At 44.9% G+C, this 15,779-nt stretch overlaps 1 protein-coding gene across 1 annotated transcript in view; it reads right to left on the reverse strand.

The window, feature by feature from the left end:
* Positions 1 to 15,779, reverse strand: part of Astn1 (astrotactin 1) — a 342,711-nt gene that overhangs the window by 11,502 nt on the left and 315,430 nt on the right. The window contains exons 19-21 of the mRNA XM_050135418.1: positions 14,645 to 14,796; positions 13,476 to 13,611; positions 8,352 to 8,452 (exon numbers count right to left, since the gene is read on the reverse strand). Of these exons, the coding sequence (XP_049991375.1) occupies positions 8,352 to 8,452; positions 13,476 to 13,611; positions 14,645 to 14,796 (389 nt within the window). The remainder of the gene's footprint in view (positions 1 to 8,351; positions 8,453 to 13,475; positions 13,612 to 14,644; positions 14,797 to 15,779) is intronic.

The following is a 15,779-nucleotide window of genomic DNA, read 5'->3' on the forward strand; positions in this document are numbered from 1 at the left end:
CAATAAAAAAATTATATTAAAAAAAAGATTTATTATGTATACAACATTCCTTGTATTCCCATGTGCCAGAAGAGGGCGCCAGATCTCATTACAGATGGTTGTGAGCCATCATGTGGTTGCTGGGAATTGAACTCAGGACCTCTGGAAGAGCAGTCAGTGCTCTTAACCTCTGAGCCATTTCTTTAGCCCAAGAGATGCTTTTTGCATGTTCTTCTTAACATCTGAGAGCTACCATCCTCTGAGCAGGTGAGCGATGCTTTTTCTCGGGTGTGTTAACTCTGGAGTTGAGGAAACTGAGTTCTTTTTTTTTTTTGGATTTTTTCAAGACAGGGTTTCTCTGTAGTTTTTGATACCTGTCCTGGAACTAGCTCTTGTAGACCAGGCTGGCCTCGAACTCACAAAGATCCGCCTGCCTCTGCCTCCCAAGTGCTGGGATTAAAGGTGTGCGCCACCACTGCCCGGCAGGAAACTGAGTTCTTGAGTGAGAAAATCAGAATTATGCCTACTTGACCCCATTAACCAATCACAGCACGGGACTCCTTGTTCTCACACCAGGTAAATTTCAGAATCTTGGTAACTGTCAGATCCACCAGAAGGTGTTGTGGGTAGAAGGATTAAAATCAGTGCTGGTCTCCACATCACACTGAGGACGGGAGCGAGACCTTATTTTCTTGATATCCTTAGAAGCTGTATAGTGCCAGATAAAAGAGCTGATCCGAAATTGATAGTTATAAGAATAGAGCTCCTAAGTTTGAGCGTAGCTTGAATCTACTTGAGAGCAGGGTTTCTAAATGATCCCTCTCCAGGCCGGTTTGCACTAACCCTAGAAACAAAACCTACAGGCCGCACACTCAGCAGCGCTGCCCATCCTTCTCCTTCAGAAATTCAATTAGGTTCTCAGGTTGTTAAAATTCTCAGGCAGCTGTAATGAGATTTTTAGATAAAGAAGAGAGCAATTTAGAAACTGAAGTCCCATGATATCTCATTATTATTAAAGGTTTATTCTTTTACCAGGCTAAGAACTTCACATCCTCACACCCCTCACTGCAGATTTATGCATCTCAACAAATGAGATTAAGAGATGGACAAGGTTAGAGGTTACCAACTGGAGGTCACATTGCTATGGTGGGCAGCAATGAGGCTTCTGGATTGTTCCCTTGCCATTGCTACTTTGCATCCATGCTCAGTCATCGGTGGCATTTAAACAGTGTAAGGTGTAAGAGGCAGTATCTCGGGGAAACATCTCTAATAGAGCACATGTGGGCAGAGAGTCCTTGTAGTGTGGCAGGGAGTGGGGGCCTTTCTGGAGGTAGGAGAGAAGGAAAGAGTGGGCCAGTTCTGATGGCTGGCTTGTATTGTTTGGAAGGCAGGGCAGGTTTTGCTAAGCTGAGAATGGTTAGGGAAAGAAAACCATTGGTGCTCAGACTCCAGCTTAGATAGGGTGATTTGGAGTTCCTCTTTGACTGATGCACTGATACCAAATAATGTTTCTTGCAGTGGGAGATAACGTGTCAGATTCCAGGTTCTACGTGTTTACTGATGAGACATGGCCATGGCAGTGGTGGTGGTTCCTGGGGCATGCTTTGCTCTTGTAACCTAAGAGTCATGTTTAGTTGAGCAAAGCCAACATCTGCATCCTGTGGGCAAAACCAAGTTCCACTACAAATCTGCTAAAACCAAGATAATCTAAGTGAAGAGGATTAAAAGCCTATCAGTAAACAGGATCTTATACTCAGAAAAACCTCTGCTTAAACTCCAGAGCATGACCACATCTGTCTCCTCCATCTCCCCTGAGAGAATTGAGACATTTTTTCCTTTAACAATTCTTTCTTTTTATTAATTAATTTTTGAGATATTTTTTACTTCATTTGCTTTTATAGATTGTAAGAGTTCAACCATCCAAAGAATGCAGGTAGTTTAAATTATTATTTTACTTCGCTTTGAGCTTCACGGAAGTCTTCAGCTATCCATGACAAGTTCAAGTCCCTCTTCTCTTTAATGTGCAGGAGTTAGGAACAGTGATGAGCAGGTGAGAAGATGGCTGGGAGGTTGGAAACATCGCATCATCGCAGAAAAGGGAGGCTGGCTTGCTAGAAGGGATCTGAGATCTCTTGGGCAGTGGGATAAAAATAACAGGGCTGGGCTGAAGCCATTAGATTCAAAGGCATAACTAACAGCAGCCATCAGACTTTTGAATAGACTCGAATTCCTGTGTATTGGCCTTGGACATATTACTTAACCCCTTGGGTCTTAGTTTTCCTGTTTTTCCAATAATTGATAGTAATATATACTTCCCAAGATTATCATGAGAATAAAAGTTTTCCTGATTGCAAAACTTTGATTCAGTGCAATATCTGCCCACAGTATCTCTATATAAATATAAAAAATAATAAAATATTTAAATATAATATATTTATATTTATTCATTGAGTTTATAAAATTGTTAATGTATGCTTAACAAGTCCTGAAATGTTAATCAAATGTGCTTGGGAGCCACATAACTGAGAGAATCTGGTAAAAGTCCTCACTTTGTGTTTGCAGTGTTGTGGTGGGAGATAGTGGAGTGAGCAACAAAGCATCCTAAATAAAAAAAAAAAAATGAAGTGTGTTAGAAGGCAAGGAAAGAAAACATGAATGGGAAGCATGGGAGTATTGAGAACTTTGTCAGTTTAAGTGGGGTGTCTGCACCAGATCTCAATGACATGATGGGCACTGGGATTAGATACTGAAGAGAAGTGGGCATGAGCTGTGTAAAATCTTTTGAAGAACATACAGTGACCGGAAGTCCCAGCACCAAGGCTCCCAGATTACAGCAGGCACCAAATGAGCAGGTGCATATAGAAGCAGGTGAATGAAGGGGAAAGGAGGGAGAAATAGTATTTTTGTTTTTACTGCCAATTTCTCAATAGATCATGTTTTCTTTGATGCCAAGACAAAGAAAGAAGACAGGAAACACTGCAGCCCAGGAGACTGGGGAAAATGGTATGATTAAATGAGATAGTAACTTCAGAGGCACAAGTGAGTTTTCTCATCCCCCAGTAAGAGCTGCTCTTTTACCTGAATTAGGAGCAGTGGAAAACATCTGTAGCTTTCATTGATGGTTTCCTGGCTTCATAGAAATGGTCCCCAGACAAGGCATCCTAATTCATCACTTAGCATTTCTCAGGAGCCACCTGCAACCCCAGCCCCACACTGAAGTAATAAATGATGCAGTTCCAAGCAATCTCAGCTGGCCTGGTATCTTTGTTCTTCTTAGCACTACACATATTGCAAGGTTCTGTTTTCTCTCCTTGGCTCTGTATATGCTCCCTGATCAAGCTCTCCTGTGCTTCTGCTATTACCAGTGATCCACACATAGGAAGCATCATTTCCATTGTCATAGCTGGTGTTTCTCACTGAAGTGTCTGGTTTGGAGCCCAATCAAAAAATACCTATTTCTGATAATCTCCAGTGTAATGCTGATGCTGTTGATCTAGGTACCACATTTTAAAGACCAATGCTGTACACGAACCCATATTCTCTAATCTTTCCTGACTTTTCTCTGGGGCAGAAGTTATCACAAAGCAACAACTCTTCTCTTTTCCCCCACCTAGGGTACATACCCTTCCTTCCTTCCTTCCTTCCTTCCTTCCTTCCTTCCTTCCTTCCTTCCTTCCTTCCTTCCTTCCTTCCTATTTTTGTGTTTTCTGAAGCCTTCTCCAGGACATACATACCCTTCTCCCATGTCCTTGAAGAGGATGGTCCTTTAGTTCCTAAGAATCAACTGAAGCAACTCCCTCTCCCTCACACACATGTTAAGCAGCCTTCATTTCCAAAACTCTCCTAGTTTAAATTTCCTCCCACTCATTCCCTGACCACTAGCTTACATCCACTGAAGAGCCATGCTTCTGGTTCATCTCTATGCCGCTTCCGTGAAGGGTGGCTTTGCCTCTTGTGAAAGAGGCCTCCTTAAGACATTCAGCTATGAATCATTGTCCCTGAGAACTGTTCCATCTTTAAAATAGCAAATCTTAAAATCACATACTGTGAACAGAACACAACCTCACCCTGCAGTTTCTGTGTTTTGTAGTGGTACTCAGCCTATTCTTTGATGGACAAACAAACAACAAACACCGGAGTGTTTTTGGCTTCTCCATTCACTCCAGGCATCCTCTCAACCCTTTTTCTTCTCTACCTGATATCCAAACCAATTCACATTAGTTTTCTGGCAAACCTGCACTTCTGGAATTTTCCAGGGCAAATCACAACCTTTCAACCAAATAAGACTATTAACATGACTGTTCCTTCTGCCATGTTCCACGTATAACCTATTGAGAAATAAATCCTTTTGGTTCTTCCATTAGCATATTGAGGATCCGATCACCTCTTAGCAACTGTCCAATAGTGACCCTGTTATAAACAGCAGCCCATTGCCTATCAACTGCTATACCCATCTATTTCCACTTTATAATGTGCTGGGTCTGTTCTTATCACAGCAGTAAGAATGACCTCTAAAACATCAAGACTAATGATGTCACTCTTCTGACCCAAGTTCTCTGGGGCATCCCATCACAATGCCAGACCCGGTCCCTTCCGATTAGTGACTAGACACTACTAAATCTTCCCAGAGTCCCTGGGAGCCCCTATCCATGAGTCTCCTCCTCCATTCCCCACCCCCGACAAGAATCATAAGCCTTTACTTTCTCTTCTTCAAACATCCTCGAGGCCTACCCTGCTACTTTCGGAAATGTTTCTTTTAAAGACATTTGTGTGACTTCCTTATTCACTTACTTTTCCCAATTCTGGCCTCTGCCTATTCTCTACCATGCCCCATTTTTATCTCCATGACAGGTATCATAATTTGAAATGTGTATTTTACCGTTTTGTTGCTGTTGGTGGTCCCCGCTGATGTATCTATAAAGGTACAGTATTTTTGCTCCTGATGCCTACAGGAGACTCAAGTAAGGACTAAACATTTGTTGAAGGAGCTCATAAGTCCATGAAACTGATTATAAAATTCTTGAAAATTGATTCTGAGTCCAATACTAGCAACAGATAAATGTCTGTTTGGTGACTAATTCCAGGAGACAAACACACCTGTGGGAGAATCAAATAAAGGAACGGGTGCATTTGTGTATCAACCAGAAAGGAGGGCAGATGCTAGGGGAATGAAGGACATGAGCCAGCCTTCCCTTGTTGAGATTCCATGGTGAACTTGCAGGATATCATGGCACAACCTTCACACCAGACAACAAAGGTTTATCTCCTCACGAGGAAATGCTTGCTTCAGCTCCAGGAGGCTGGTTCCAGTAAGCGGGCAGTAGAAACATACTTACACAGTAGCTGGAGTGTTACGACATGATAAAACTCTTCTTAGAACATATCTAGCTAGCTTTGGATAAACACCCACATGAGGGATTGTGTCTGGGAGCTGATGTCACTCTCTGGGTCAAATTCCTGTCTGTCCTTCACTTTAAGGCCAGACCCAAATGAGTTATATTTATGATCACCATATGGGATTGTGGAGACAAAGCATATGGGGTTTTCTTTGGAAGAGCTATATTAATTTTCAAGGACGCCCTCAATTAGTCTAACTCATTAATCTCCAGACTTGCTCTGAGCAGGACTCCTTCCTGGCTGAAGGGTAACAGGACCTGGGACTGCGATTTTATTCCATCTGCACTAAATTGTCTTCTTATACCTCCAGTTCTTTTGTCAGAAAGCGAAAGTGGGTAGAGAACCCATTCAGATATCCTGTACTAGAACTGACAGGTGGGAGCCCTCCAGAGAAGGAGGTAGCTACTCTCTACCACGTGTCCCATAGAGGTCATCATGCTAATTGTCATTTCCCCTGTTCATCTCCTCCTTGCTGCTTTCTCCTCAGCCAGCAGCTCCACAGTAGCTTTTGTCTCTCCCTAGATACCAGTGAACACCAGACAGTAAAGTGCCTTCTTCGACATGGCCTGGAGGTGCTATGGATCCCCCAGACAGGCTCTCATCTTGAGATGTGTGATCCAGACTGTCTTTACCTTCATGGAGTTTTAGAGACCTTCAAGGCTCAGATCTTGTAAGCCAGCTCCTCTCCCATTAGGGAGAAGTCCACCTGCCATATATGTGTGGGTTTCTCTTCTTCCACTGTGTCCCACTGGGCACGGCCCTAAAAGGGAGAATTCTGCTCTTTTTTTTTTTTTTACAGTAGCCCCTTTCTCCACCAGTTTGCCGAGACAACGTCCTGTTGAGTCTTTCACCTAATAATACTCTCTGTTTGTCATAATAACATTATAAAAATAAATGGGAATTGGGATCAAAATGTGGGTTCTGTTAGACTCTCTGTAACCTCGGGCATCTTATTTACTTAGAATTTCAATTTCATCATATATAAAACAAGGACAGTGTTGTGTTCATTGCTTCATATATAGAATATCGAGTTTCTATCAGAGAACTATCAGGCTTCATGCTTGGTTACCAATAACTTATTTCTAACATATTTCCTTAATGTTTACTATGTACTAAGCGCTATTTTGCTTTTACTCTTTTAAGTTAATGATCGTATTCAATCCTCGCTAGACCCTTCACATTGGAGGTACCATTTTCCCCATTTCACATTTGAGTAAACTGAGGCATGAGATAAAGGAACCCATGCAAGATCTACTAGGTAGATGGTGGATCAGGAGTCTGAACGTAGGCTGTTGGCTCCAAGGCTGAGTTCTTATGTGTGTTGTCAGTCAACTATACTGTCTCCTAGATATTGGGGACATGCAGTGCAGAAAGGGGTACTTGCCTCGGGACTTCATGACACTCATTGGCTAGGGAGGTCAAAAGAAACTAAGCAAATGCTTATAAAAATGGAAAGAAATATTTTACAAGTCAGAAACATAGTACTGTGAGGGCACATAACAGTGGAGAAGGGGACACTTGATCTGAGGCTCTATGCTGAGTTGAGTTAGCCATTTGGAAAAGTACAGAGCATTTGAAGTAGGTAGATGGTAATAGGGCCTAAGACGTGCAATGACCCTATAATAGATGTGAGACCTGTATAAGAGGTATTGAGGAAGGTAGTAGGACCAGAATGAAGAAATTGATAGGGTAGTGGAGAGTTGGCAAGTAGGTGCTAAAGAAGTAGACAGGGTCACCCACTTATGTCCCAAGAGGCCTTTTAAATAGTCATGTCATAAGAATAATGGCAGCCCATTAATGGATTGTTATTAGAACGTATTTTATTACGGTTAGACGTCTTTGAAAATGCTGTGTGCATAACATGCCAATATGATTAACTACAAACAATATTTCCCAAAGTTGTACAGTATTAAAAGGTCAGTGGTTTAAATTAAAGCAGAGCTAAGCGGGCAGCCCATTTTGGGGACCCCCTGCCTGTTGCAGGGAGCTGTCATTTCACTTTCCGATAAAATCCTGCTGGCTAGCTCTACAAAAGTTAGACAAGGTGAAGTAGATCTAAATCACTCTTTTCCAAATGACTGTTATCATCAGGCTCTCACCCTGTGGCATTCTGGGACTATGCCCCTCTTGGTCAAGATGATATATGCATAGCCAGGAACTATATGTAGGATAGTGAGGGACAGCAGACAATTAACTTAGCCATGGTCTGTCCCTGATTCGAATCTGTGGAACCAGTGTTCAGTGTCTCTGCTGATAAAAAGGCTTCTGTTTCAGATCTGACTAGTAGACATTAGGGGCCTTACAGTATCACCTTAACTGGTTCTGGAGTCCCAAGAAGAGGGAAGCGTAACTGAGGAATTCTGCCTTCAGAAGTGTGAAAACTTTAGAGCAGGGGGATGATGCCAAGACCAGCCAGGGAGCATCTCGTGTGTGCTGGAAGATGACTGAGGAAAAACTTCCTAGTGGCCCAGGACCAAGGCCGGTGAGGGAGCTTACTCTTAAGAACCAGCGCGTAATCACTTCAAAGTATGGAGTTTCTCACAGACTTTGGTGCACTGGAGGAGGGGCTGATGACGCATAATTCCAAGTCTGCAGCCCTGTATGCTTTAGTTCAGAGCAAACTTTCAGATGTACTAACCCCACAAAGAGCAAGTGGTCCATCTGTGAGGGCAGAGATGACAGGTACCTTTGCATGGACCTAAGCATCTACTTGCCTGGGGACTTTATCAGTGTCTGTTGCTGACTCCTACCTGATGGACTATATGGGATAACAGAACACAGTGAAACCCTCTGCTGGAGCACAAGGCCCAGCAGTACTGGCAGAAAGTCCACACTTCTACCTTGAGCTTGGATTCTTCCTTCCTGTCGAACTCCAGGTCATGCCGTGCACTCCTTTGGCTACAGGTTCCTTAGCATGACAAGGGTGGCTAGTTGGGCAATCATGTGTAGACATTGCTAACCTCAGTGTCCCTTACCTTGGGCTTTGACATCATCCACCACAGGACATGGCGTCTTCACAATCACATCACTTGGCCTGGAGCGTCGCCCTGTGTTGTCCACTCCCCAGAGGGTGAACCTTGTAGAGGTAGGAGGGTAGCATTATTAGAAGGAAATGTCTGGGGGTGGGGGCTAAGCAGCTCTGTCTGGAGGCCCAGTTTTGTCTAAATAGGAGGCTGGTACACTTACTGCTCCCATCCAGCACTCTGGTGAGAGAGCAGAGGCACGAAGCCTTTGGCTGGTTCCTGTGGTCTGTGGTTGGAATGTACTGTCTTGAGGGATGTCGGACAGAAAGTAACATAGTGAAGAGCACTTCATCTCCACATGGAACCCCCAGGCCAGCAACATCAGCACCATTGCTGGAAATTCTCAGGCCCAGCTCAGACCTACTCAATCTGATACAGGAACTAGAAACCCGTGCTTTTACCAAGCTTTGTGACTTCCAGGTAGCTCATTCTCCTTTTTTCTTCTCATTCTTTCCAAATTATTTATTTATTATGCTACCTAATTATTCTTCCAAAAACATGGTGTTCAAATAGATATGACCTCAAGCCCACTGTTTCTTCCTCACTCAGAAGCACAGAGGATAGGCAGAGCAAGGGCCTGCATGCCCCAAGATGCCACATACCTTTCTCTTCCCTCTCCAGCCTCATGCCAATGTCACGAGGCCTCACATAGGTAGGGCTTCACCCTAGCAAGATCCCTGGTCTAGTTAGACCTAAAATCTGACAGCCTGCTTAACTCCAAAAGACATGGGTCAGCCCAGAGCTGTTGTGCCTAAAGGACCTTCTCAGCTGGTGGACCAGGGCCAAGCATCTAGCTTTCTTATCAACAGAGAGGGTTCAGAGCACCCCACATGTTTATCTCGTGCCCTGTTCCTAAGCCTTGCTCAATGGTCTTGCTCAGTAGAGCCAGTGCCAACGGCCCTCTCCCACCACATGTGCCTTGAGTCCAAACTGACCATCTTGCCACCTTCCTCCTGCCATGGCATCCTGGAGAAAGCCTGGGCTGCACTGACACTCCTTATCCCCATGCTAGTCCTGGCAGCCATGATAAGTCCTCTCATTGGACTCATTGCCTCATTCGCTTCTTGGTCCTGTTTCTAGAATTTTTCCGAGACCCCCAAACCTGTAAATGGTATACCTGAGCTTTTTGGAACCAGATCCATTTCTGAGCTCATTTGTTTAACCCAGTCTCGTAGTACATTCAACTACTGTTCTGAAGGGTGGACCTAGAGGTAGCATGGGTACCCCCATGCAAACTTACATCTCATGATGTATGCGATTCCCATGCTAAGCCATGTTCTCTGGGACCTCTAATAGTATGTTTCGTTAGAAATCTCTGGGATTCAGTAGAGAACCAATCTATATTTTGGGACTCTGAGGCCCTTTTAAGGGAAGTGGGGTCTTTTTTTTTTTTTTTTTTTTTTTCTTAAGCTTAGTCTCCAAGATTTACTCTTTACTGCCGACTCCATTGGTTCTAGCAGCTGCTCTCGGGAAAGCTAGGAGATGCAAAGCCCTGATCTTTGCAGGCTGACATGCCAGGCTGGCCTGGGTGTGGTCTCGGGTTACAAGCATAGCCCTGTTCCCCTAGTGCTCCCTTCCTTCAGCCCTACAACTCCAGGGTAGGCTACTGCCACCTGCCAGTAAGCTGAAGGCTCCAACCTCAACTTTACGGCTGGAGCCACTATTTGCAGCCCACCGTAATTTAATCCTGGACCCTTAATTCTTACGTTTCTCTGGACTATAATAGCCCATTCCTTGGGTACCAAACTGATTGCCAGATGGAGCCTGTCTTTCAGGTCCTGGGTGGAATGAGTCTCCAACCTCCAGCTAGTCCACACTCCAGGCAGCGCTCCTTCCTATCGTGTCTTGCTATACGTTCCAGCTACATCGTGTCTGATCCTGAGCTGGGACAAAGATGCCCCTCTTGGCGTTCAGTATTACGTACTTTGAAAGGCCGTCAGTATGAAATGCAAGCTGCTAAGCTCTGATTTTTCAGCAGCACATTGTATTTTTTAATACAAGGCAGATACTAGGAAAGGAAATGCCTCACACAACCTTCCAAGTACAGACAGAGCTTGACCTTAAGAACTATTCCTCAGCAGGCCCAGCCCTTCCCCTACCCCCCCCCCAAGTCCCCAGAGAGGGAGAGAGCAGCCAGGGTGTTTGACTACTGAAGGCTGGGGAACACTTGCCACATTTTCATGTGGAAATGCCGCGTGCTGGCATGTCAGGAAGGCCTTCTCTGTTTGTTGTTGGCGTTTTCATCCCATCACCGTAACACTCTCAAAAGACAGCAAGAGGGTTAGCTGGAATTACTGACAGAGGAGATAAGCCTGGCTCTAGATCCCGAGGGCTCATGTGTAAGTCCGTTTACTGCTTCTTCCAAGGCTTCTGGGCTCCCTCCCCAGCCGCAGGCTGGGACCTCTCAGTGCGTAGTTAGCGACGTGGTGATGACACGGGCAGAGGCATGTGTGCGTGGGAACTGACACAGACTGGCTCAGGCCCCGAGTCGGGGCCTTAAAGGTCTGGGGCCTAATACTACGGAAGACGGTCAGCCTATCAGGGGCTGGCTGCATTGCCTGCTGCTGTTCTGATTTTCTCCTGCCGCCACGACGCTTTGTTGATCCTCTGCCTCAGACACGCTTCTCTATCATCTGTCTGCTGTAATGTGCTCAGAAATGCAGGTCTCTCCTCCCGGCTAGCATTGCGGTGAGACGGTAGTGGGAGGGGCAGTACCTACCCTAAAATGAAGATGTTGGATCCTGTACACGTTAAGGGGTCCTTCACTGTGTTTGTGCCACTTGGTCCATTGTCAGAATGCTTCTCACATGGCATTAAATGAAATATATGATAAAGAAAGCTGAAATTCAGATGTAACCTCATAATCTCCCATGGGGACCAGCTCTTGCATGCAGGATAATTCTCCTAGATCTTGGCAGAATAAACTGGGGTGGCCAGGCAGTAAGACCCAGTGTGTGGAAAAAGACAAACCCTGCTTCAGCTCCTAACCATTATGTACATCCCTACTGTGTGATTCTGGGGAAGTTATTCAATTTTTCCTGAACCTCAGTTTCTTCAGTTATAGACTAGAAATAAGTCTAGTCACAAGGTACACAATGGGTACCTTCCTCTTAATCCGTAGGGAAGAAAAACCAAGTGCAGGGAAATTAAGGGTCATATTTAAAGTCGCTTTATGGTTAGGCACAAAACCAGGTTTGCTGGATGCTTTCTTTGCCCCAGGGATGGAAGTACAATGATTCCTCGCTCATCAACAAAGAGGAAGAGTGTGGCTTCTAGAGCACCTCACTTTCCTCCCCACACACACTGGGTCTTGTGTTCAGGCTGCTCCGGGTTATTCTGTCAGGATCTAGGAACATCGTCTTGCTAAAGCAAGAACTGGGTCCCCCACTGGGGGTTATGAAGTTACAGCTGAGGTTCAGCGAGGTTTTCCAGCGATCTGCACTGCCACCTAGTGGAAACTGGCTGTTAGGGTTCCCGTCTCTCCCACTCCTGGGGTCGGGGGGGGGGGGAAGGAGATGATTTACAAAACGTGGGGAGGGCGGGGGGGGGGGGGGGGGGGGGGCGGCGGGAACCTTAGATCACCAAGGATGCTGAATATGAGAAAGGATCTTAGTTCTCGGGTCTTTGACCAGGAAACAAAGCCAAATCAGCCAACTCGAGCAAGGTCCTAGACTTGGTTAGGGTCTTTCTGAAGGATAGTCTTGCCCACCTCTTGTTCCCCTAGAACTTCTGACTTCCTAATTAACAGGTAGGGCAGACTGATAGGTGTTAGCGCACCCTCACTACAAATGGTCATGTGAGTCACATTAGGAGACTTCTGAAAGCAGATTGCTGGCCTTCAGATGTATGTTCCTTTGTCACGAACCCATCCTCTGTAGGGCCGCAGCTGTCCACTATCAAGAGAGCTTTTATGGATCATGTCATCCTTGTCCAAAGAACAGACAGATAGTCACTGGCATTGGCATTGCCATCTTTGTGTGTGCACCCAGTCCAGATTCTCAGATCCCATTTGTCTTTATGTATTCCCCTTTTATCCTGCACAGCCCCGAGTTGCATCTCTTACTTCTACATGAAAGATGCACGGCTAAATATCTAAGTTCACCACAATCAATGGCACTCAGACTTCTAGTTCTTTCCATCTTTGAACTCCCTGAGAGTGGAAGTGGGGATGATTTATTCTGGAAACCTTGACTCCATGCCTGTGACCTCATCTGTAAACTGTTAGATGTTTTTCATACTGATGGGGTCAAAACGCTTCCGAACTGTATCACTATGAATTCTGCGTTAGACCCTGGATTTTTCCATCATGACTTAGATTCTATCGCCGAGTCTCCTCTTTTGGCATCTTTTATGTCTTGGCTCACAAATATTTTACAGTTGTTCCCAGAGCTCAGGAAGAGATGGGAAGAGTTCACAGAGAACACAGGGATGTTCCAAGCATGGTGATATAATTTACTCCATTTTCTTTGAAGAAAAATGCTGACCAGCATCTAATCTCTATAAATTATTTCAGAACCACTAGAGATAGCTTTCTTACACATAGTTCTTGGCATTGTCCTCCTTTCTTTAAAAAAAAATGTTTTTTCTCTGACACACATCTTTCACTCTAGTGTTCCAGGCTCATTTTTCTTCCATTTCTGTTTACTCACCACCCGCTTCAGACCCATTGGACACCCGCTGCTCCATGGCTCTCTACCTTTGCCTGGGGGTTTCTAACCTAGTGTGCCTTTTCCACCTCACAGTAGCTACTGGATTCTATAAAATCAAATTTAGAATCTAGACAACCACTCTACTTAGAATAAACCACTTCCTTCTTTCTTTCCAACACGTCCCTGGCCTTCTAACTAACCCGTATTCCATTCTGCCTTGGGTTACATTCATCTGTTTATGTGTGTCGTTTGTAAAGCCTTTGATGACAAGACTTCTTCAGGAAATGTTTCCATAATATCTATTGAGATTTGACTGCAGAGGCTAAAAATCTCTTGCCGCATCTCTGAAGGAACCTAGGCAAAGAAGGGAGCCGGCAAAGAACCCAGAACTTTCTGGGTAAGGCATCATTAAGGTGCACCTACTTACATGTAAATGGTGTCAGGTTCCAGGCATCGGATGATGAGAGAAATGGTGGTGAGCTGCTTGTCTGGCACCTGAGATGGCATGGCACAGGGAGCTTTCGCTCCAGAGATGATGTCATCTACAAAGCTCAGCACTGTTTCTGCACAAATAAAAAGGGATGGGAAAAGTATGAAAAACAGAGATATTCTGGCAATGAGAAATACTCTGAGAGCTTGCTGAAACTTCTTAAATTCCCAGTGGACAAAAAGACCTTGGTTTGGGGTGGTTTATGTTGTTGTTGTTGTTGTTTTTTCTGACTGTTACACTGTTAGTCAATCAGCTGAGAGTCATTTGTCCAGAGTTAGCTCAAGGACTACTAAGGCAAAATGTGCATGCCACATCTGTGACTTTTCCCATGAAACACCTTGACATTGACAGAAAACAGATGTGCTGGTCCCTGGGCCCTAACATACCTCACCAATACCTATACATACTAAGGGAAGAGCCCCAGAAACAGCAACAGAGAGCTTTCCATGCCCCAAAAATGTTTCTCCAAGCCTCAATCCCAAATTCACTAGAAGCTCGTAGATTGTGAACATCGTCATCCCCAAGGAAGCCTTAGGATTATTTATGTTAGCTTTTCTCTATGTGTAGGTAGCAGAGAAGTAAGGCATGGGACTTTTATTTCTGTGGGTTCTTTCTACTCATGTAAGGCTTTCCTTTTCTCTCAGGCCTTGACAAAAGTCAGTTTGCTTTAGGACAAGTCATGGATCAAGAGCATCTGTTTGTACATGCCTTTGCCTAGAGGGGGTTATTAGCAAAGGAATTTTTTTTTTCTGTAATCATGGCAGTGGTTAGCAGAGAATTGTTTCTTAATTGTGGGCTAGGATAAGTAGTGTACTGTGTTGTTGTTGCTTGTGAGTGTGCCTAGAGGCAATGAAATGGACACCTCTTTTATAAATAAAAGAAAAGCAAAATGAAAACAAGACTGTCGGCTGCTCACCATGCAAAAACTCTTAAATGGACAAGATGGCTGCTGCCTAGAAGAGGCAGTAGCTCTTTCTTTTCTGCGCCCATGTGCTGCCCTGAAATACCGGGAGCCTGAAGCAGTGCCATGAGGAAGAGCATTCTTTTCTTCTTTCACTTTTCCTCCCTTTGAAGAAGACTAGGCAGGGGATGGAGACTGTGCTCACCTGTCTCGACTTTGGAGTGGTCCATCCGGTCCGTGACTTTCTCTTGGCGGATCAGGTAATCTACGATCTGCACTCCAATGGGTGGCTCCGAATGTTCCCACTCCAGGACCACGAGGGTGCTGCTGGGTTCGTGTACCGTGGAAAGTCTCAGCCTGAGGGCACAAAAGAAAGAAGGTGAAATGGGGACCGAGCTGGGACCTGTGTCAAGCTTTAACTACCATCTCAATTGCCACAGTACAAACTCTCTCTGAGGACTGGTCTCCCTCACTAGGTGCTGAAGTTCCCGAAGATTTGGGTGCTTTATATTTGCATCTCTTGAATGAACAAATGGGTAAAAGTCTACATAGTACATGTGTTTGGTAATTGGGCTTTACTGATAGGTTTCTTTTATATAGTTGGAAATCCCATTTCTGGCTTTTCTCTTGGGGAATACTAAGCAAACGTTGTGCAATGTACTTCAAAGCCCACTGAAGGTGGCGTTCAAGAGAATCTTGCATTGATAAAGACACAGCTAGTTTAAGTTCCATAACTCCCAGGATCTGGCAGGCCCTGCTCCCCTGTCCTTGTTCTATGTCTCCTTCTTTGGTCCATCTTCTGACCTCAGAAAGGCTCAGCTTAGAAGTGAGGCTCGAAGGTGAAAGGTGTCCGCATGCCACATTCTCTTTAGGGTGATGTCCCGAGTCTGCTGCTTGGGACCTGAACTCTTGTTTCAGTCCCAGTTTGTCTCTAGCTTCAGCTTGCAGTCACTTCATTCTTTTCAAGTTGTTTTTTGACTCCTGCTTTGCCCTGTTAGCTCACACTTCCCCGCATATTACCGAGAGTCAGCAATCGATGCTGATGCTCACTGGTGTGGATCTCCTGACCATCTGAGAGCTATCCATTTACTTCCTTGTTCTAACTTCTGTAGATGGCTCATGTTACCTACGTGCTTCCAATTCGTCTTTTCTCTCCAACCACTAAACTGTGAGGGTTTTTCCCAGTTTCTGCTCACTCTAGCTTTCCTCTCTCCCAATATCCCTAGCATTCACACATTTCACTGTCCTTGGTCTCTCCATCTCAAAAAATGTCTGCAGCCCTAGCCTTCCCACCTCCTAGCCGCTTGCAGGTACCCCTCATGGCCTCAAGACCACAGGAC

This window comes from Alexandromys fortis, unplaced genomic scaffold (genome assembly GCF_014885135.2).
Source record: "Alexandromys fortis isolate MF-2015 unplaced genomic scaffold, M_Fortis_MF-2015_v1.1 scaffold_21, whole genome shotgun sequence".
Taxonomy (NCBI): domain Eukaryota; kingdom Metazoa; phylum Chordata; class Mammalia; order Rodentia; family Cricetidae; genus Alexandromys; species Alexandromys fortis.